This window comes from Orcinus orca, chromosome 5 (assembly GCF_937001465.1).
Source record: "Orcinus orca chromosome 5, mOrcOrc1.1, whole genome shotgun sequence".
In the NCBI taxonomy this organism is placed as follows: Eukaryota; Metazoa; Chordata; class Mammalia; order Artiodactyla; family Delphinidae; genus Orcinus; species Orcinus orca.
Genome location: NC_064563.1, coordinates 6,474,223 through 6,496,767, shown reverse-complemented (window position 1 = coordinate 6,496,767; position 22,545 = coordinate 6,474,223). Strand labels below are relative to the sequence as shown.

Below are 22,545 nucleotides of genomic sequence, written 5' to 3'. Positions count from 1 at the left end.
GAGAAAACAGGCAACTTGTTAGTTGTTTAATGGGCTTTTTAAAAAATAATATAAGCCCACCGTTATAAAGACTTCGCTATGGGGTAAGTTATGTGCCCCGCAAATTCATATATTGAGGCTTGAACCCCCACTGTCTCAAAATGTGATTATATTAAGAGAAAGAGGCTTTTAAGAAGTTATAAAATGAGGTCATGAGGGTGGGCCCTAATCCAATATTACTGGTGTAGCTTCTAAGGAGAGGAAATTAGGACACAAAGGGAAGACCATGTGAAGACACAGGAGAAAGCTGACATCTACAAGACAGGGAAAGAAGCCTCAAAGAGACCAACCCTGCCAACACCTTGATCTCAGACTTCTGGTTTCTAGAACTGTGAGGAAATAAACTTCTGTTGTTTAAGCCACTCAGTCTATGGTACTTTGTTATGGCAGCCCTAGCAAACGAAGACAGGCATGTAGACAAAGCTAGTCGTCACACACCGTAACCACATAAAGTTGTTTACTCTGGTATTTATCTGAGAGCAAATGATTCCAACCAGAGCAAATGCTGATTGTTACAGGTATGACTCAAGCAATTCGTCAATCTCACTATCTTACTTACCTAATTAGTCTTCTTTTAGGTTAATACTTGCTTAAAATTTAGAAGTTTGTGAGTCCTTTGCCAGACTGCAGATTTCTCAAGGGCATAAAAACAGTATTTACTCATCTTAGCAGGCAGAGAAATAGAACGGAGTCTAACATGCATTAAATGCTTCAAGAAGAGGAGTCCGCGAAGGAGTGAGTGAACAAATGCTCTTGGACTGCACAATAGTAACAGCAGAAGAGCTTCAAGCTGAACCAGGATAACTACCCAGTTACCCATGCACCATATTCACCGTCGGTGTGAATAAACAGTGGTGCCAGGAGCTCCTGTTTAGAAAAACTGTGATTTAGCAGAAACGCTGCTCAACGTGGAACCAGAAGCAAGGCGTTCTAGTGGCAGTGCCATCCACTGAGTAAATCATGGTACGCTGGTGACATCTACCATTCTTACCTAACTTGTGCTAAGCATTTACCCTTCAAGGTGAGGAACAAACAAGATAACATATTTTGTAAAACATCTTTTATGAGGTTTGACATTTCTGGGACCAAACCCAATGTTTTACTGTTGCTGGCATCCCTCATCTTAAAAAACAGAAGCCATATATGATCAGGGATGGGTGAAAGATAGTCAGTGCATCGGACCATAAATCAAGAGGGCATCTGAGTTCTCATGCAGTTTCCAAAGTAATATTTACAGTCTAGTCTAACACTTATTGTGAGAATGAAATGAAGGTGATCATGTATTCAGAACCACAAACTTCTATGACCTTCTAAGCATGGCCACAGTTTTCTTTTAATTTTCTGAATTGTAGAGTAGCACATTAACCAATTAATAATATAAGATGTAACCACCCATAACATTGTAAGAGAGAGGCAAAAGATTATCAAACAAGAGTGACAAAAATAATAATAATGCAATTGTGTAAAATGTGAAATAGGGGACTTCCCCTGTGGTCCAGTGGTTAAGAATCTGTCTTGAAGTGCAGGAGACACTGGTTCGATCCCTGGTCGGGTAACTAAGATCCCACATGCCGCAGGGCAACTGAGCCTGTGAGCCACAACTACTGAGCCCGCACGCTTTGGAGCCTGCGCACCACAACTAGAGAGAAGCCCGCATACTGCAACGAAGGGCCTGTGTGCCACAACTAAGACCTGATGCAGCCAAAAGTAAATAAATAAATATAAAAAAAAAAAAAGTGAAATAAAACTTGGCTATGTTAAGTAAAAAGTGTATACACTTGGGTTCAGTTCAACTGCTTAGGATAAAACCATAAAATGTTCAGTAGAACCTACTAAAATTCTTTCTTGTCCTGTGAATTCACAATGCTTAAGTTCCGGATGTCCAGTTCATTATACCCATGACTTGAGGCCAAGCTGTTTATATGCAAATTATTTTTTTATTCCTCACAGTTGAGACCAGGAAACACACACACACACGCACACACATACAATCGTTTCAACACGTTTATGTCAATTTTTATTTATAATCGTGTCTATATTTTGCATTATTTTATGTCTTTTCACTTGAAATTCAGTATTTATTTAAAAAAAAGAAAGGTGTATGACTGGGAAATACCTCAGTAATTTTGTGTGTGTACAGCTAACCCTTTAGGTGGCACTGCTCATGTGTTTATATACTCACCCTTGAACCCAAGTGTGGATGAAATCTTAATAAAATGTTGACCATGAAAAAGAGTCCTCATTACTAATCAAAGTCCAAACTATGCACATTCAGAACAGTAGCCCAAGACACATTTATTTGTGTAAGCTATTGATTTGGGGCTTGGCAAACCTGCCAAGTTGAATTAGTTAATTCAACTAATATTTGTTGAGGACATACTGCACAAAATAGTATTCAGTTACTATCTTTACAGAACTCATAATTTAGGGGAGAAGATAACCATACACTCGAGTAACAATACTGCTGGAGGTAATATCTCTTATATAGAAGATAAACATTCTGAGTTTTTCCATAGGTAATTAGAGCTTCCTTTATGGAAATGGATCCATTTCTTGAAAGAGCACCCATTTTAAATGTAAAAATATCAGATATTTTCCACTGTGTTTTGCCATGTGGGAAATGTGTTCTGCTGTGGTTAAAAAAGCAAAAAACAAACAACAAAAAACTAGAATTCATCACAACAACCCTTTAAAGATACTGTAAATAATAACCACTGCTTAATGAGTAGCTGTTGCACTCTGCACCCTGAGTGCATCTGAAATTGTGCTGAGAGGTCTAAATTATTATTCACATTTCACTCTCAATGATGAGGCTGCACAGGGTCCCATAAGTAGGAGGTGTCAGAACAGATTCAATAGACCTGCTTCTGTCTGACTCAGCACCTGCTCTTAACCCACAGTGCTATATTGGCACCAGCAAAAGGTAATTAGTGTTATTTCTTCCAAGTGCATGTGTAGCTACGATTATCTGAAAATAAAAAGTTTAATTAAAAAAGTAATTAGCCTGATAAAATAACCACCCAGGTTATAAAAAAGGAAAGCAAAGCATCCGGAACTGTTCATTTGGCACAAAAATAGCAACTTTAGTTTAGCTAAATGAATACACTGCATTTTAAAGTCCCTGAGATTCTACCAAAATCCTCACCTAAAAAGCACAGCAATGTAATGCTCACCTATGGTTTGTCCTTGGACCACTCTTTTTTAGAACATAGGAAGATTCTATGTTTCAGAAATGAGCAGTTTGTTCAGAGATGAGATGTTCAGACCCAAGAAATATAATCACTAAAAGTTAACAAGCGTAATTGCTAAAACAGCTGGCCAAACTGGCTGAAAAATATTTTAAGGGTCATTTCCTCGATGCCGTATTTCAAAACTCTGAATTAGATTTCTATATACCAAGCTGCAGTATAAGTAGTATGCTTGCCTTAACTAAGTTGCTTGAAATACAAATACATCCAAGAACTCTATAGAATGAGAGGAATATGAAAATCCAATGCAAACAAGCCAACAGTGAAAAATGGTAGGAGTTTAAGACCAAATAAATACCAGTCGACACAGGGCACGTTTAAGATTAATTCATATCTTCAGAATAGTTTCCATGTAATGGTACAGTTAAGGGATTCACAGCCTAAAGATCTAAATTGCTTCCCTCCCTACCAAAACAATAAAGGCAATTCAAAAATCAGGTTAAGTATGAGTGGGAAGTTTAAGCTAGTTTTCCTTCCAAATATGGAATGAAAATGGTGCCAACTGGAAGCGAAAGAATTACTTGACCTCTTCTTTCTGACCCTCATGTGGGGCTTTTATATATATTTTGTATCATTATCTCATATTGTTCACAGCAGCCAAATAAAGGGAGTCCGTGCATGTTTCCTTCTCTGATCCAGCCACAGACCTTTCCACAGAAGCAGGAAACCATTCACAGCACCATGGGTATCACAGACTTGCTTTCTCCCTGCAAGGCTGAGAAATCTGTATGTAATAACTTCAAATAGATAGGAATTTATGATCCTTACTTTTCCTGGCATATATAAAATAAAAACTGAAGAAAAAAAAAGTAAGACAAAAGTTACCCATTTCTTGCTTAAAAATCTATGATGAAAGTTCCTGTCATCCCTCATCTACAAAGCTTATGAAAATATTCAAATATGTACATGATCAGACTTCACCGAAGTATTGCTAAGTATTTGTGACAGAGTGTGTGTCCACTGTCGCATTTCCACAGTGACACGTGATCCTACCCTGCTTGTGACACGCTGTGACCCAGGTTAGCATTTTCCGAGGCGAGAAGTGTTAATTCACAGCCCAGATGGGAACATTGTCTGAAGATTCCTGGATACCAAAATGAAAGATTTCTTTGGATCTCTGATTCCCGCAGCATACTTATTTCCTAACAAATTTTTAGAGGAGGGGTTTCATCTTGACTTGATAAGGACACAGCCGTCATATAAAATTTCCTGTCACTGAAGATTTATGTAGCAATGTCTCAGATCTTAAGGATGCAGCATCAAATTGTAATCGAATCTGAGTTATTCATTCACTCCACAGATATTCGGTCAGTAAAAATTGGGGGGCAGACATGGTTTTCTAAAAACTGTTACCAAATATTTTCTGTTGAAGGCTTCTTTTCCATGAGGTAACAGCCTCCCCTAACAACATTTCAGCCTAATTCTATAATTCGTGAGTTCTTTTCAGTTTTCGAGTCACTCAGATCCATTTTCAGATTTCAGTCTCATATCTGGTTAAAAGCTTTCCTCCTTCCTTCTGAGCTCTGGAGTTCTGTGTGGAGTGACACAAAGCCTCATCTGTGGTCACAACTTTCCCCCCCCCCCCAGAAAGCTTCTTATTCCTCTGGAGATGAGGTAGAAAGGAAGAAGAGGAAGAAAAGGTGTTTCCTGCTGTGCTAGCCCCTGGAGATCTGGCTGTCTTCTCCTGTGATTGTTTGTTCCTTATTTGAAAAAATCTCACTAACCGATAGCGAGCTTATAGATTCCTTCCTGTGATTTCCTCTGTGTGGGTAGCATCCAAGCTATTTCCTGGTGTGGAGATCTGGTCTTACCTAAACCCGCAGCCCTGAGCCCTGCCATGGCCTCTTGCTGCTAGGGTCTCCTCACCCAGTGGATGGTCCTCTCTCCATGGAGATGCACTCATCTGTGCTGCACCAGTGATACAGACATGGTCTGTTCCCTTGACACTCCTGCTCTGAGTTCCACCGGGTGTCCTGGACCATATCCACGCCCAGCAGCATCAAGTTCTCAACCAGGTCAGTGGCTCAGGGACTTATGTATAAGATACATTCACTCCTCCCTGATTTATTGTTGCCTAATAGGGAAGAACAAATTTGACTTCATTATGGATGTTTCTTTTACTTTAACCTTTGTATTCCACTGCTCTTGCTACAAGTTAAGAATGTTGCCTAGAGCCTGAAATATACAGGAGAGGTCATTCTCAAGGCTCTGACCTTTAAAGGTATAACACTTTCCATTCCAATAGAGATAAAAAGTGGCAAAACAGAGAGTAACTCTTGTCTTGTTGGAGGTTTATAGGAACAATGTCACCGGACCTATGTGGACAGCTACAAGAACAAAGGATTCCTGACTAAGAAGTTTGTGACAACCAACCATACTGCCTCCACTTTCAGTATACAAGAAGGCTGAATTCTAATCCGGGGAAGATGGTTCCCCGGATGCGACACCAGTCCACCACGTTCTAGGTGGTCTGCTGGCTTTCCAAATAAAGTCCCTACTCCCTGCTCCAACACCTCCTCTCTCATTTTATTAGCCTGTTGTGCAGTGAATAGTAGCAGCTTGGACCCGGTAACAGCTGCACTCTCTGTACTATTTGGTAGCCCTCCAAATGCATGAAATATGCCCAATTGGAACTTATGACATCCTGATACAGTTACCTACTACCTGCTAGATCGTGGTGTTACAATAAACGTCTACCCTAATCTTAACTGCACAAATAACTGAACCCCCTCCAAGATCTGAGACATCCCACTCTCTGGCCACCACCGCCTACCTTTCCTGCTGAGATGTTTTACTACCAGGACTGAAACATTTTTTATCCCCACCTACACTTTAGTGTTCCTCTTCCTTCTGCTCTGCTTGTCCATCTTACCAAATATAATTTCCATGGGGCTTCCCTGGTGGCGCAGTGGTTGAGAGTCCGCCTGCCGATGCAGGGCACACGTGTTCGTGCCCCGGTCCGGGAGGATCCCACATGCCGCGGAGCGGCTGGGCCCGTGAGCCAGGGCCGCTGAGCCTGCGCATCCGGAGCCTGTGCTCCGCAACGGGAGAGGCCACAACAGTGAGAGGCCCGCATACAGCAAAAAAATAATAATTTCCATGAACTAATCTACGGATCAGTTCCATGATTCTAATCACAAACACACATGAACTTTCCACTCCCTTGCCTTTTTCTGGCTTTTTCTTCCTTCTTAATTGGCCAAACCATAACCCTGTTTGAATCTAATGCTCCAACTGCTTCTCACTAGCCCCCCTCTGCTGAATATGGACAAACACATGGTTATGCTCATTATAGGGCTTTTATACTGCCGGGGTTTGAAAGCCAGATTCTCTCCCTGCACACTCAGATCACCTGGCTGAGTGATCTTAGGCGACCTATTTAAATTCTCTGGGCCTCAGTTTCTTCCTCTGTAAGATGGAGAAAGTATTAGTACATATCTCAATTATGTACAATAACGATTAAAAGAGTTAATACGTGTAAAGCAGTGCCTGGCACTCAGTCTCAAAAAATGTTAGCTGTTTTGTTGCTATTATTAAAAATAACTTTCTGTCCTTTAAAAACACAAACTTGACCCTAGAGAGGCAAATCACTTTTAAAAATTTAATTAATTCTGAAATATGACAGAGATGTTGATATGAAGTGAGCACTCTTTTATATATTATCAAAATGTTAAATAATGATTTAGATACCATGGTTTTGATATGACAATATCCATCAGACATGTTTTAGTCAAAATAAAGCCTCCTTTATTGTTTTTATTATAAATATCATTTAAAAATTATAGATGACAACAAAAAACATAAGGAAAACCTGTAACAAATGATTCTCTCATAGAAACAATCACCATTAACATCTTGGAATATAATAGTCTTCTATACCTAAGCAGTCCTATACCGTATTGTGGTTACTTAAACCAACAAAATTAAAAATTCAGTTTCTTGGTCACACTAAGAACATTTCAAATGTTCAACAGCCACATGTGATTAGTGACTACCATATTGGACAAAACAAATATAGAATATTACCCTCATTACAGAAAGTTCTACTGCATAGCACTGTCTTTATACCCTTTTCATTACACACATACAATTACAAAATTTAATAGATATTGTAATCTACATGTATTTGTGATTCCTTTTATTTCCTCACAATACAGTTAAGTGTAATTCAATGTCAATAGATACATTTTGGCTACCTCATGTATCCCATCATGTTGTATTCTGAGGCCCTCTATATGGTCTCCAATTGTCTTGCAAAGAGTTGCATCTATGAATTTATCATGAAGTTTGTATAGGTGCTGTAATATTTTCATTAAATAAATGAATTTTAGAAGAAACTCCCAGATGTTTGTTATCTCTAATGACATATATATTTTTTCTTTATTCTTTTTAAATTGAAGTATAGTTCTAATGACACACATTTTTTAAACTTTGGATATATGTTGTCAAGTCTTGCAAACACTCAGATCTACTTTACATCATACGAATCCTTTCTAACATAGTTTCTTGTTATATATTCCAGTAAAATGACAGTAAGATCTAGGAAAATGATGATATGGGGTATAAGAAATAGAAAATAAGAGTGTACAAAAGAAGAAATAAAATCTCAGAGTGGCAGCTGCTTAAGAGGTCTAGCAAGTAACTGAGACCAAGAAGTGAGTTTCATGAAAACCTAAAGAAGGAATATTAAACAGATTCCAAGAAATTAAGAAAAAGTGGACAATATTAGTAAGCTGATGAAGAAAAAGATTAAAAAAGAAAATTTCAAGGAAAAATTTTCAAAACCCACAAGAGTATCAAATATGAAACAAGCTAAAATGTATTATGACTTTGCATCATTTGCAGAGTATAAGAAAAGAACGTTCATTAAGTCCTAACCCAAGGAAAAAATAAAAAAATTTTTAGGATACACTGTATACAACTGTATAGCACAAATTTAACCATAGAGCCCGTTGAAAAAGAAAAATATATTTCCAAAGCACAGAAGGTACGACACATGAAAAACTACACTACAACAGACAGACATATAACTCAGTAAATGCTTTGTGTTATCCTTTCAATAGTATTTATCTTTTCTGCATGTAGGCTGCAAATACTTCTGATTTCTTTCCCAAAAACAAGCATGTAGAAAATACAGTGGAAAAGTAAAAACTTTTATTTTGTGGATGTATAATATATGCATCTGTGTAAGCACACGTGCATGTTCTAAGCAGTTTGAGATTTAATTACTTTGCATGCCAAGGACTAGCTGGAGGTGGAAATCAAGAGACCAAAACCATGAAAATGCTATGTAACCAGAGCATCTGTGTTATACAACACAGATGTCCTGTTTTCCTTGATTATTGAGCCTTTGTAAGACGGTCCACACATGAAACTGCAACTGTACAGGAGGTATAGTTTGATGAATGTGGCATGTAAAATTTTATAAACATTGCTGCTTTGAGTGTTATCTTTGTGTGATTTTTCTATAGGATCACCTTTATTCCTTAAAGAAAGAGTTTTATATGGGGTACTTGGAGGTGGGGCAGCAGAGAGGGAAGACAGAGGAAGTGAAGAAAAAAGAGGCCAAACACAATGGTGTCCTTTCCTTGCGGCCACAGAAACTACTGTCTTAATGAGGATCCAACAGGCCCTCTATGCTACAATTCTGTTTCCCAGCAGATCGTAAAGCTAAGAGCCCAGGAAAATGTAAAGCTATGGTTGCAAGTATCGAAATAAGGTTAGATAGATAGACACACATATAGATAGGAAAAAGAAAGATGGATGGATGGAGGGAAGGATAGGGAATGGTTATCGCTTAACTCCTTAATATATAGGGACAGAGGAATATATGACATCTATGAGCACAGATAAGGCCATTCCAATGGGATATTATTTCTGGGTCTAGTCAATTCAAAGTTATCCTCGATTATATATAATTATACATATTACAAAGTCAGTCTTTCATAAAATATTTAAAAGAGAGGAGAACATGATATAAAATATCAAGAACAAGAGGCAAGAGTGGTAACAAAATAAAAGGCTACCATTAAGTGAGCAAAACATTGACTAGCCAAAAAATGCCCTCTCTTCAGTGTGGACAGGAAGTGAGACAGCAAGTTATAATAGGACCTATATTATTGTGAAGATATTAATTACATGAAAAGTGCAGGAATAAGCATTAGCACATAAAAAGAAAATTCCATCGTCGTTGAGACTATCAAGAAGTTCACACACATAATTACATAGTACTTTTCCAGTCTTAACACAATGAAGCTTTCAGATAGGAAGAAAAATAGACCAAAGCATATCATTATCCCCACATCGCTAAGTGAACTTGCAATGTTTTTAAGTTTCAAGAAGTTTAAAAAGGAGAAAATACAAACTTCAGAGTATCCATGAATCACAATAACAAGTATGTTAGGAAATATATATAGTTGGTTGTGAACTGATTTTTCACAGACCCTCTGTTACCTTTCAGTTAGATGCAAGACAGCTAAATTCACTTACTGCTTAGCAATTACTTTCATATTTTTAGGAACTTCTTTTTAATACGGTGAGTTTTAAGGTGACTTTGGAACATGCAGTTTGAAAAGTCTAGAAGGAAGCTTTGGCAGTGCAGATAACAATGCCTGAAAGCACAGAGTTAGTTATATTCTCATGGTGCTTTACTCACATTATCATAGAGCACTGTATCAGTTAGGATATGCTAGGTTGTGATGCAATAACAAAATCCTAAAATCTCAGCGACTCAAAGAAGCAAAGACTTACTTCTTGCTTATACAACATGTGTATCTCAGGTCAGCAGGCCTTCCATTCCGATGCATCCTGGCTCAGGGTCACAGCTATTAAAGCCTTTACCATCTGAAACACCAATGGTCTCCATGATAGGGGGAAAAAAAACCTAACAGACCACACACCAGCTTTTACTGTCTTCTGCTAGAAAGTGACACATCACTTCCATTCACACGGTCTCAGCCACAGCAAATAACATGTCATAACCTAACTTCAGGGGGTGGAGAACTGTAATCCTTCCAGATGATTGGAAAGAAGAGAAGAAGAAATATTAGGAAATAGATCAAATCACTACCACATTGGATATGCCCTATTCTAAATGGTTTCTTTCCTCCTTTCCCAGTTAACTTTAAGTTCCTGGAGATAAAATGTTGAAAGTTATCCATATTTCCAAGATGTATAATTTGTAACCTTATACAGTACTGGGTACTCGATAAGCACTGCTGAATAAAAAACAAGGATAGTCAGCAGCGTCAAATATTTCAGCGTGTTCAAGAGGAAATGATACTGAAAAGAGACCTTTGGCTTTGACACAAAGCTCATGTGCAATCACTGTAAAGTGTCTCGGAAGCATGACAAACTGAGGTGAGAAAATGAAGGGAAAGCGTGGAGGCTGCCCTTTCCACAGTCTGACCATGATTCCAAGAAGAGATTTAGGACAGCAGCTCAAAGGAAGTTATTCTGCGTAAAAAGGAGAGTTGAGCAGGTCTGCAGGGAGGACAGATGGAAAGAGAGAGTAAAGTTTAAGACAGAGGATGAGTGATGGATGAAGTCCTTAAGAGGCAACTCCTCCTGAAGTATGACCATAAAATAAGTGAGCTGTTTATATGCAAATTATTTTTTTATTCCTCACAGTTGAGACTAGGAAACACACACACACACACACACGCACACACATACAATCGTTTCAACACGTTTATGTCAATTTTTATTTATAATTGTGTCTATATTTTGCATTATTTTATGTCTTTTCACTTGAAATTCAGTATTTATTTAAAAAAAAAGAAAGGTGTATGACTGGGAAATCTTTCTGTGAGAGAAATGTGATCTGATGGTTGCAGATAAAGCTGTGATGGGTAACGAAAGAAGGAACATTTGAAGATGTGTCTGTCTAATGGTCTTTATTTCATCTGAGAAACTGAATCTAGATCATATTCTGAATGTAAGAGCAGGCATTGGACAAAAGACTTGACATGCAGGACCAAATTAGAGTGGCCTTTATAGGAGGACCCACTGGGAACTGGAAGAATGGCTGAGCAGTACCGAAAACGGATGTCCAGTTGGAGTGAAATTTTAAATGGCAAAGCAAACGCTCATCTCCTCAGTTACTAGAACCTTCTATATGATTTAGTGACTCGATGGCATGATCCTCCAAACCAACTGGTTACAATCCAGGCCCAGATGACCCCTTTCTATCATTCAGCAAAAAATGTGATGCTCTGACTCCCTGGACAAAAAAATCGACAACTATGGTTGGCCATTTTGACTTAATAATTGGGAACGAGATAAAAACGTAATTGTGGAATGACTTCTCAATGTGGCCATTGTAAATCTACTCTCATTGGGTAGTGCTACAAGGAGGCTGGAACTGATTCAACTCAGTTAAAACATACACAGAAATATTATTATGTGACTTCCGAGAGACTTTTCTGTCCTGTGGAATCCAATACCTCCTTAAAAATGAGCTGGTATTAGCCTTGTAAAGGAAGGAAAAAATAAAATAGACAGCTTTTGCGTTTTCCTCACAAATGAAGCTAAATCCTCCTTGAATATTTGCAGGTGTTCTGCTACCTTGGGTATATTGATGGAATTTAGTATTGGTCTCAGCAATGGTGAGATATGAAAAAGAAATGTAATGATACTAACTACAGGACCTTTCTTAAGGTTCCCATGATTCTTAATGTACGACAATAACAAAGCAACCATTGCAAGCCGCTGTAAGTCAAGGTTGGTATCTGCTGTTTAAATGAACAGAAATAGTTAAATTCTGAGAGAACAGTGCTGGTATTGAAAGAGTCAAGTCCAAAAGAAGTGGAGCTGCATTTAGGAGCAAAATGATCAACACGATTTGAGATGACAGCAGGAATTCCAGTAGAAATGACAGGAGATGATGCCCTAGAGAGACAGTAAATCTCTCCCTGGTACAGAAATTAAGTTATGAATCATACATAAGCAAACCAATGTGTATATCATTTATGGTACTTGGCCATATGACTTATTTGTTTTCATGGAAAAGAGGATTAGCTACATGTATTGAAGGCAGCATAATGTTCAAGAAAAAGGTATTTTTAACGTAGGTTTCAGTTCTCAAAATTGTTTATGGGACCACTCTTTTTTACTTGAATGGAAGGCAAAAGAAGAGATCAAACAACATGACAAAACTGAGGTTGGGACTACCGTGATTATTAAAGTCACAGCACTTGATCACCTTTAACAATATCCTCTTTGGGGACATTCCCAATGTTATCTTGGAAAGTATTGACAGTCAAACACTTACAACCTGTTACGTTTTCTGAAAACTTTCAGGAACTAATAAAGCAAGAGTCAAATAAACCTTTGCTAGTCAAATAAACCTTTAAGAGCATGATTTCTTTCTTTAAAACATGTACCTGGTTATTTTATTCTTTTAGACCAAACTCCTTTTATGGTTTTCCACAAAAGTATGCCAAGCCATCCTCAAACTAACCTTTCAATGCCTTCTAAACTACTTTAGCTTGTAGATACACATGACACACACACACACACACACACACACACACACACACACACACAGAGTCGTATTCTTGGAATCAGTTCCACAATTCTGGTTTCTTGGAATCAGTTCCACAATTCTGGTTTCAGACACAAGAGCTATTACATAGCGCTTGGCAGTCTCCTAAAGATCATACTTCACTTCTCTACATTCTCTATACGCATTATGGCAATCAACCAAATTTCTATAACTTATTACCATCATCATTTATTAGACTGTACTACTGACCCCTCAGTGACAGCCAGCTTCCAAGATTCATTGCTATTTATTTTAATGACAAAGCAATGGCATGAAATCTCAAAAATGCTTTCAAAGTGTAGCAGATACCAAGGCCGTCATCTTCCCTGTTTCCTGTAGGGGGTATGAGAGGCCCATTGCGTTGGCATACATTGTCCGGCTGTATGTCCCTCTGTTTATTTCGTGCTTTCATTGTTAGAAACAAGGAACACTTCAACTTTAATGTTTGACTCTTCTTGAGTGGGAATTCATGAAATAGAAATGAATGACTGTGCATTCCTAGGAGAGTCTGCTAATCAGGGTGATCACTCAGTTGGCACATTTCTGTTTCCTTAAGGTCAGAAAAACTGAGAACCTTCTAATATTATTTGATTACGCTGCCCCTCTAGAGATCACTAGCTATTATTACCTTAAACCTTTTATTATTCTGAAACATATGATGTCAATTATTAAAACAGTCCATTTGATGTATAAGGATGAAAAACCAGGGCAGCCCTTTGCTGCTCCAAACAAAACTAGTTGATCATGAACACATTTGGGAAAGTAGTGAAGTTGCCAGGTTTCAAATTATCACAGGGGTGGAGTAACAACAAATTCATTGAATAACACAGAATTTCCAAACTCAGCTTAATGGATAAGATGATTCATTGTTCTCATGTGGTAAGACGAAAAGGAAAGCCAGTGGCTGAGAAGGCACAAAAATGCAGAAACGAAACTTTCAGACTTGGGCACAGCAAGCAATTCGTTGTAATCAGAACGTAATAGGGAGCACTAATTTATAGAAAGATGCCTTTTGGAGTACCAAATTAGCGTAATCAATTTAGAAACTTATTAATGGACCTGACAATTTTCCTTAAGGACCACATCAAGGTATAGAAAATCACTGTTAAAGTCGCTTTAGCATTTGCATAAAATTAGTTTATCTTCATAACGAATCTGAGTATGGTTATAAAGCCTATCCTGGAGTACATTTCGGAGCAATTTTCAAATTAAAGTTTCATTAGGGTTCCCTTAATACTGTCGTTTATTGACTGTTCTCATCTCCACTCCATTCATGTACTATCACTGTCCTCCAGTAAATCATTCCCATGTCTGATAGACTTAACAGAAGCTATTTCCCTGTGTATGTGGCAAAAAAAGGAAGCTTTTCAGGGTAGTACAGGGAAGCTCAGGCTTTGAATCAGACATGGTTAGTTCACAACTCAACGTTATCAAGTGCGAGTTATTTGACCTTGCAAAATCACATAACCTTTCTTTTGTTTCCTTACCTTTAAAAAAATTGTCAATAAGGCTAATGGTAACACCTACTCACCTAAGTATGGGAAGAAACCATTGAGAAATTTCACATGTCATTTTTGTACTCTGTGAAACACTATTTCCATATGAGATTTTAATATGTGTATTAGTAGAAAAAGATGAAAAAACTTTTGCTCTAAATGGACATAGAAAATGTGAACCCCATCATTTGTAATGGCAACCTTTTCTATCCTGAATATTATTTCGTTTTTCTCAAATTTTCTTATGCATGCTGAAATATCCTAATTAGGAAAAACGTTTACTCTCGTTAAAGTAGGCAATCTTTTAAGAAAGGAATTATTTCTTCTAACTTCTTCAGAATTCTGAAAAGTTTCTCTTCAACTTTGAAAATTTAAGAAGACATGTTCTAATTTATGATCTTAAAAGAGAAAACTGTTTTTTTCCCCAGAATCATCTCTTCAGATTAACTTGTTCAGGTTTTTTATTTATAGAGAGTCAAAGAAGGATACATTGGCATCAGACATAATTTATGATTAATAAATAATTAAGAATCATGCCACTAATTAAAAAGGAATTTTTATAAATGCGAAGTGCTCGCCAAAGTTCATGGAAACTGAAAAATGGTCTTTTGAAAGCAATTTCCTCAGGTCAAACTCTTCTTTATGATATGCTAAAAAACTTTACTCAACCTACTAAAAGCCATCAATTAACCAGTAACAGAGCTGTGTCTCCTTTATTCAGGAGAGAGAAAATGACAAAGCATATCAAAATCTGAGAAATTATTATGTTGTATTTAAGGCAATTTTCAGAGTATCTTTAGGCTATTTACCTCAATTTTTTACAAATTCTATGTCTACCACACAGTAGAATGTAATTGTTTATTCATTCAACAAATGTTTTGGGACACCTCTTTTGTTCAAGGCACTGACAAGCACTGCAGGTGGTAGAAAGATCAATAAAACATAGCTCCCCCCCATAATGGGATTATTATCTATGGGATTATATCTATTATTATCTCAATTTTTGATGCTCAGGGCGACCTGTGAAGAGCTGCATTATCAAGGGAAATCCAAGTTCATTCCTTGTACCCTACTTGTTAATTCTTAGGGCAAATATCAACTTGCCCACTACTCCTACCCCAGAGATATCCTTACCATTCCCAGAAGGGATCCATTTCCTCAGGTTCCCAAAAGAGTTCAGGGGACTCCAGCTTTCAACTCGTCACAAAGAATATCAGCACTGGGAATTGATCAAAGTACATGGGCTCGGGCTTCCCTGGTGGTGCAGTGGTTGAGAGTCCGCCTGCCGATGCAGGGGACACAGGTTCGTGCCCCGGTCTGGGAAGATCCCACATGCCACGGAGCGGCTGGGCCCGTGAGCCATGGCCGCTGAGCTTGCGCGTCCGGAGCCTGTGCTCCGCAACGGGAGAGGCCACAACAGTGAGAGGCCCGTGTACCGCAAAAAAAAAAAAAATAGGAGGAGGAGGACTGTGGTAGGCAAAATAGTGTGCACTCCCCCCAATTACATCAGATCCTAATCCCTGGAACCGGTAAATGTCACCTTATTGGGGAAAAGGGTCTTTGTAGATGTGATTAAATTAAGGATTTTAAAATGGGAGATTATCCTGATCTATCAGCAATAAAGTATCAGGCTCTAAATGCAATCCCAGATGTCCTTAGAGAAAAGCAGAGGTAGTTTAGACTCACAGAGAAGAAGGCAAAGGGAAGACAGAGGCAGAGAGGGGAGTGATAAGACCACCAACCAAAGAACACCAATAGCCACCGGAAGCTGCAGGTGGCAAGGTGCAGATTCTCTCCTCAAGCATCCTGACAGAGCACAGCCTTGCCAACACCTTGATCTCAGCCCTGTGATACAGATTCCTGGCTTTTGACCTCCAGAGCTGTGAGAGAATACACTTCTGCTGTCCTAAGCCACCACGTTTGCGGTAATGTGGTTCAGCAGCCACAGGAAACTAATACATGATGATAATTAAAAATAGTTAACACCTACGGCATATTCACTTTGTACTAGACACTAGTACACTAGACACTTTATATGTGCTTCAAATATACAAAGTACCATATATATCTTATTGAGTCTTCAATCAACCTATGTGATAGATTGTTTATTATCACTATTTTATAGACGAGGACACCAAGGCAAAGAGATGAACAGTAAGTTCACGAACTTCTCACAGCTTTTAAGAAACAGAGCAAGGAGAGAAACCCAGGAATTCTAGTTCTTGAGTTCGCACTCTTAAGTGTTACACCATGTTAACTGACGATTTTGCCTCTACTACTTTAATGTCATGTTTTACTATGAATGTAAAATAGGTCAACACCTGAGAACTCAACCCAGCACTTGAAATATTTATTCTTAAATTCTAGGTAATCTGGATAGATTTGGTACACGGACACTAACTCTCAGAAGTTGTTCTCAACAAAGTGCAGTTTTAAAAATCTCGATTTTTTTAAGATGCCTTTTGGAGTTTCCTGTGTATGCTTCTGTTTTTGTTTTTGTTTTATAACATGGCTTGACTCCCCGAGAGGGAGACTTATTTTCTTTTATTTATTTATTAATTGGGCTGCAGGCCCTCAGTTGCGGCATGGGGGATCCAGTTCCCTAACCAGGTATCGAACCCGGGCCCCTTGCATTGGGAGCTCAGAGTCTTAACCCCTGGACCACCAGGGAAGTCCCATTCATCTGTTTAAGTGAAAGTAAAGATAGTATAGAAACCTTCATTCACTTTCCTTTCATTTCATGAAGGTAGATGAGAGATAGTTAAAGGAAAAAGAATCTCTAATAATTTCTAATAATACATTATAAAGATAGCAATGAATAACTCCTTGGATATAAAAACAGAACACAGGGCAAGATCACAAAAAAACTAAATCGAGAACATCTGACCCCATGTTATGAGAAATCCTTAGGAAAATCCTCCCATGGACTTCCCTGACGCTGCACCATAGTAATATTTTTTTCCTCTCTTGGAGACACATAGATCTAAACTCAAGATAGTCCAAGATTGGTACTGTTTGTTGAAAGATGGGCTACAGAACTACACAGAAGGTAAATAAGAACCCTCCTTCACTGCCAACCTCTCACTTAAAGGACCTGTTTAGAAGTGCTACACACTTGCTTGTTTGGATGACACTATAGGCAAAGTAACCCAAGCCCTTAAGTGGTCTAGAAGTCCCTATCCCATTCTAGAACTGTGTTCTAGTGTCCTCTCCAAGTGCATCAGTGGGTTAGGAGTAAGATACTCTTTAAAACTCATACTCAGTCTAGACAAAATGCTAAAAGGGGTCTAGAATTATCTAGATGGGATTAAAGTCACATTTTAAATAGAATAAAGAGTTGGTGAAGGAGTTTGATTCATCTCTGCCCCTCAAGATCCTTACACTTCTTTCTCACTACAGTTTTTATTTATTTATTTTTTTAAGTTAAGACTGGGTTATTCCAGAAAGGGGAGTGATTGCTGATTTTAGTCGGCCCTAGAAGATATAAATGTATACATTTTTAAAATTGATCATTTTTACAATTGATCTCCAATGTGTTATCCACGGGTCAAAAGATTAATGATACTCGTGAATTTTCGGCCTGCAGTCTATTTGTGCTGATCTAGGTCTCCTAAGAGGCTATGTGAGTGCTTGTTTGCTTGTCCACCTACAGGCTTCATTTTATTCAAACTCTCACTTCAGAGCCCTTGCCAAAAAACTAAGCGTCATCTACCTTGAGTTCTCGGCTCTTGAAACGTTCAAAATTACAAATCCTTCCCCAAGATGAGTTTCTTCAAACTGTGATATCAGTGTGACACAGATGCTGATGGAGTTTAAATCACTTTTCAGAGATGTGATTGCTCAAATCACCAATACTATCAACTAAACTATTAGTCTTACTGTGCAAATTCTGAACTTCAAAAATCGCGAAACATGGGAGGACATATGTTCATGTAATCGTAAGGTTAACTCATAAGACTCCCACTATCATAAAGCATTTCGCAATTCAAGTTTATAATTAGTTTCAATATTTTACGACTAAGGTTAAATATGTTGGCCTCTATAACAACCTCATTATTTCAAAAAACAAACAAAACCTCTAGGCAAATTATTACTATTCTATTTTTATACTCCTGCTAAAACCCTTACATATTGAGAAATGTATTGTTTTCAGTTGGAAAAATAGGCTTTTTTTTAAGACTTCAACTGTATCAAAAGACAAAAATGTATATTTCATGAAATGTTAAGTTACTACTAGAAAATACAACGTAACCCTAAAACAAAAGAGAAAACATGGCAATAACCATTCGTTTCCTGGTACAGAAAAATACAGTTTTATTTGAAAACAATAAGATACCATGCAAGTACAATAAAATGAAACATAGTAAATTCTTCCTCAAAGGTTCTCTATTTCCCAAAGCTGCTCCCACTTCTAACATATTAATATAGCACCCCAACAGATTTACACACTTTTATTTGGTAATTCCATAAGTGCAGGCGAATCAGATCTGTGATTTACCACTATTCCCCGAACAAGCATATCAGCTTGTGAAGGAACATGATAAATACAGCTTTGTTGCTCTTGCTCTTAGTTTTAAAAACTTCAAAATCTTTCGACAGGCACTGACAATAACTTATATGAAGAACTCACAAGCAATGAATTTATAAAGTTGGAGATGACGAGAAAACAATGCAAGATGTGTACTCAGCCACCTGCATACACTTTGCACTGCAATAAGAAACTCAATGTCTTAATTAAATTTCCAATAAAATAAGCCCTAGATTAGATGTGAATCTTTTAGCCAGAGTTGTCATTATAGATGAAACACTATGTTTTGTTGAACTGCAAACATGTTTCATGATTGAACTTTTGCTGCACCTAGTAAATAGCAAATCACAGCAGGGGGTGTAATTGTTTTGGAAATACCGCTGAAAACAAAGAGGAATGTTTAAAACGCGCTGCTAGTATCTCAACAGAAATTCAACATCCTGTTAGGACCTGAACATTAATTATAAGCTGGCTGAAATAGGACAGTGTCCAGGTAGACCTCAGGGTAACTCTATAGAGTCATTCAAAGGTAGGTTTGATGTTATAAATTACACACTTCTAAGAGCAGGGCTATAATATATTTAGTTCTATTACTGATTTATAATAACGGGCTCAAGGAAGGTATATCAACAAGGTAAACACCAAGACCTCAGCATTTAGTCCTCTCTAGAGCTGGCAGGCTGAATTACATAAAGGCCACCCAATTTTCACTTGATTTCAAGTCACGAGTTCCACATTTCTGTTACATTAAAAATACATTTGAAATAGCTGTGTATGAATCAATCTGTGACACTGTCATCAACTTACTACCTTTTCACGGGATTTAGAACTTAGGTTGTCCTTTCACTTTTCAAATGAGTCTCAAAGAGGTCACGTAGTTGTTAATGGAACCAACTTTGGAGTCCAGCAATCTGGGGTTCCAAAACACTGACTCTGGAACTTTTCCAAATCTAACATCTCTGAAGCCTCCCTTTCCTTATCCACAAAGTGGAGATAGTAGAGGTACTGCCTTCTTGGGGTTGTTATGTATTTGCAGAGCCAATAAAGCCTTTAATACCCTACTTGGTGTGCAGTGAACAGGAAACAAATGTCTGATGTCACCATTACTATTATTATTGTTGATACTATTATTATTATTATCATCATTAAGTGCCCCCAGAGGTCCTTCAGCCACTTTGTCATATAGCAAAAATAGTCCAAAAGCCCTAACTTCTGTCTCAGGTCACTTTCTCCTAATCCAGAGAGCTTCCAAACTTCATTTATTTAAATCTAAGACAGGGACTTCCCTGGTGGTGGTGCAGTGGTTAAGAATCCGCCTGCCAATGCAGGGGACAAGGGTTCGAGCCCTGGTCTGGGAAGATCCCACATGCCGCAGAGCAACCAAGCCCACGCACCACAACTACTGAGCCTGCGCTCTAGAGCCCGTGAGCCACAACTACTGAGCCTGAGTGCCACAACTACTGAAGCGTGCGTGCCTAGAGCCTGTGCTCTGCACGCAACGAGAAGGCACCACAGTGAGAAGCCCGTCGGCTGCAACTAGAGAAAGCCCGCGAGCAGCAGCAAAGGCCCAACGCAGCCAAAAAAAAAAAAGAATCTAAATAAATAAATAAATCTAAGATAATACATTAACTCAAGATATTTGTCCTTTCCCCCAGTCTATACTTTAGCTCCATGACAAGAGGGCCAAAATTCATTTCTGAGGAACATCTGGAAGGAAACGTGAAGAAACTGCATCAAACCTCAGCCTCGCCGTGCTGCGTCAACCTCCATAATTTGAAATGACCCGTATTTGCCTTTCATGCTCAGAGACCAGAGGCTAGTGACTGAATTAGCCAGGACGGGGCAAGGGTGGCATGAAAACCCAGAGGCTGAGACACCTTTCAGTCGATTGCAGGGGACATGGTGAATCAGAATTAAGCGGACACGTGAAAGCCACGTTTAACAGACCAGCTAACAAACTGCCTCAAAAGAAATCTCCCCATCGCATTTCAGAAAGCACCGCAGGAACGTCATATAAAAGCGCCAGATGAGGGTCCTTAGTTGTACCTACAGAATGTAGGATAGTCTCCTAAGTCGGTTTACGGCTCCAGAACTTGGAGACACTCAAACACCCAGGAACAGCTCATTGCCCCTTACTTTAGCCGCAGCTCAGGCTAAAGCAGACAGAAACACGGCCTCCAGAAGCACGTGATGCGGCCAAGTCTGAACGGTAAGGGGGACAGATGAGGAATCGGACATCCCACAAGGGGTGACACCATATGGGACGCAACTGCTTTCCTCTGACTCCAATCTGCACACGCAATAAAACTTCTCCCAAAACGCAAGAAAGTCGCAGGCTACACCCACCCTGTGCTCTCACTTCTAACGCGGTCCCAGTTGCCCAGGAGGGCGATCCGATCCAGGGGCGCTGGTTTATCCTCAGCCTCCCAACCCCACCCTAAAAGTCAAAATAACTCCTCTGGAGAGAAGCTTCCCATAGCACAACTGCTTCTCACGGGGAAAGGAAGAAAATGAAAAGGCAATCAGGAAGCCGGCCCGCTGTGCTTTCTTATCCCAACAACTTCGCCAGGTTTCCCGAGGAGGGAGCGTGCCCCGCAAGCAACCAACAGGAGACGCGCGGCGGGGTGTCCAGCCTCGGTGGCCCAGCCCTCGACGGCGATGGCCAGAGCCAGGCCGACCCCTTCGCCCCTCCTCTGCCTCCCCGACCCCTTGGTTCTCGGCAGCCTTTGTGTCCGGAGACCCTCAAGCTCCGCGCTTTCCACTCCCGCTCCGCAACCTCTCAGCGGGGCGCGGAACAGAGGAGGCAAGAGGCAGGGGACGGATAGAACAGGGCACGCGGATGGGGTGAGGAGGGGGGAGCGTGGGCCCGGGAGGTCCGGGGGCTGGAGGCCCGGGGCTCTGGAGGTCCCGGGGACGGACCGTGCCAATGCCCGTTCCGCGCGCCTCGCACCCCGCAGGGGCTCACCCCCCAGCACCGTGGCCAGCACCCCCCGCCAACTCCACCACACGAGTCGAGCCACCTCTTTGCGCTCAACTTACCGCGGCCGAGCTGAGCTTTCGGAGAGCCCAGCAGCTTTTCTCTCCTTCCTCCCGCCGAGCCCTTCATCTTCCTGCCGGCGGCCGCCCGGCGCCCCGGCCCTGGCATCGGAAGGAGCGGCCGCCGGGGCTGGCGGTGCCCGGGGCGCACGGCTGCCCTCCCGTAGCTCCAGCGGCGGCGGAGGAGGACGGTCCCTGAACGCCGGGCGTGTGGTAACCGGGCGCGGGCTGAAGGTGGCCGTCAGCGCGCCTCTCTCTCACGCCGGCGCGCCTCTGGCACTCCGCACGCGGCCCGCGCCCGCGCCCGCCTCAGGTGCACCGGATGGGGCGAGGTGCGAGCCGGCGCCGAGGGAGGGGCCGGCCGGGGGCCGAGAGGGAGGGCGGGAGACGCAGACGCGAAGAAGGAAGCAAAAAAGCGGGAGGCCGGGAGCTAGCTTGCATGGAATGAGCGGCTCGTGGTGTTAAGGGAAACGCGAGGCGGAGAAATGCGTCCGGAAACTAGAGATATTGGGAATGAGCTGCTCCAGGAGGCTCGGGAGAGGGGCTTTCCTTCCGTGCCTAGGTCCTTTATCCTCCAGAGCTGGGCGCAGGAGCCTGACAACTACTCCCCCCGCCCCAACCCGCCCACACACCTCTCTCTCTCTCTCTCTCTCT

General features: G+C 40.3%; 1 protein-coding gene across 4 annotated transcripts in view; it reads right to left on the bottom strand.

The window, feature by feature from the left end:
* Window positions 1-22,242, bottom strand: part of ZNF385D (zinc finger protein 385D) — a 940,592-nt gene extending 918,350 nt beyond the window's left edge. The window contains exon 1 of one of the 4 annotated variants that reach the window (XM_049710123.1): window positions 21,895-22,242. In XM_049710123.1, coding sequence (XP_049566080.1) covers window positions 21,895-22,000 — 106 coding nt within the window. In that variant the 5' untranslated portion in view covers window positions 22,001-22,242. The remainder of the gene's footprint in view (window positions 1-21,894) is intronic. The other 3 variants (XM_049710121.1, XM_049710122.1, XM_033431981.2) reach the window with 3 other exon arrangements.
* Window positions 22,243-22,545: the final 303 nt, after the last annotated feature.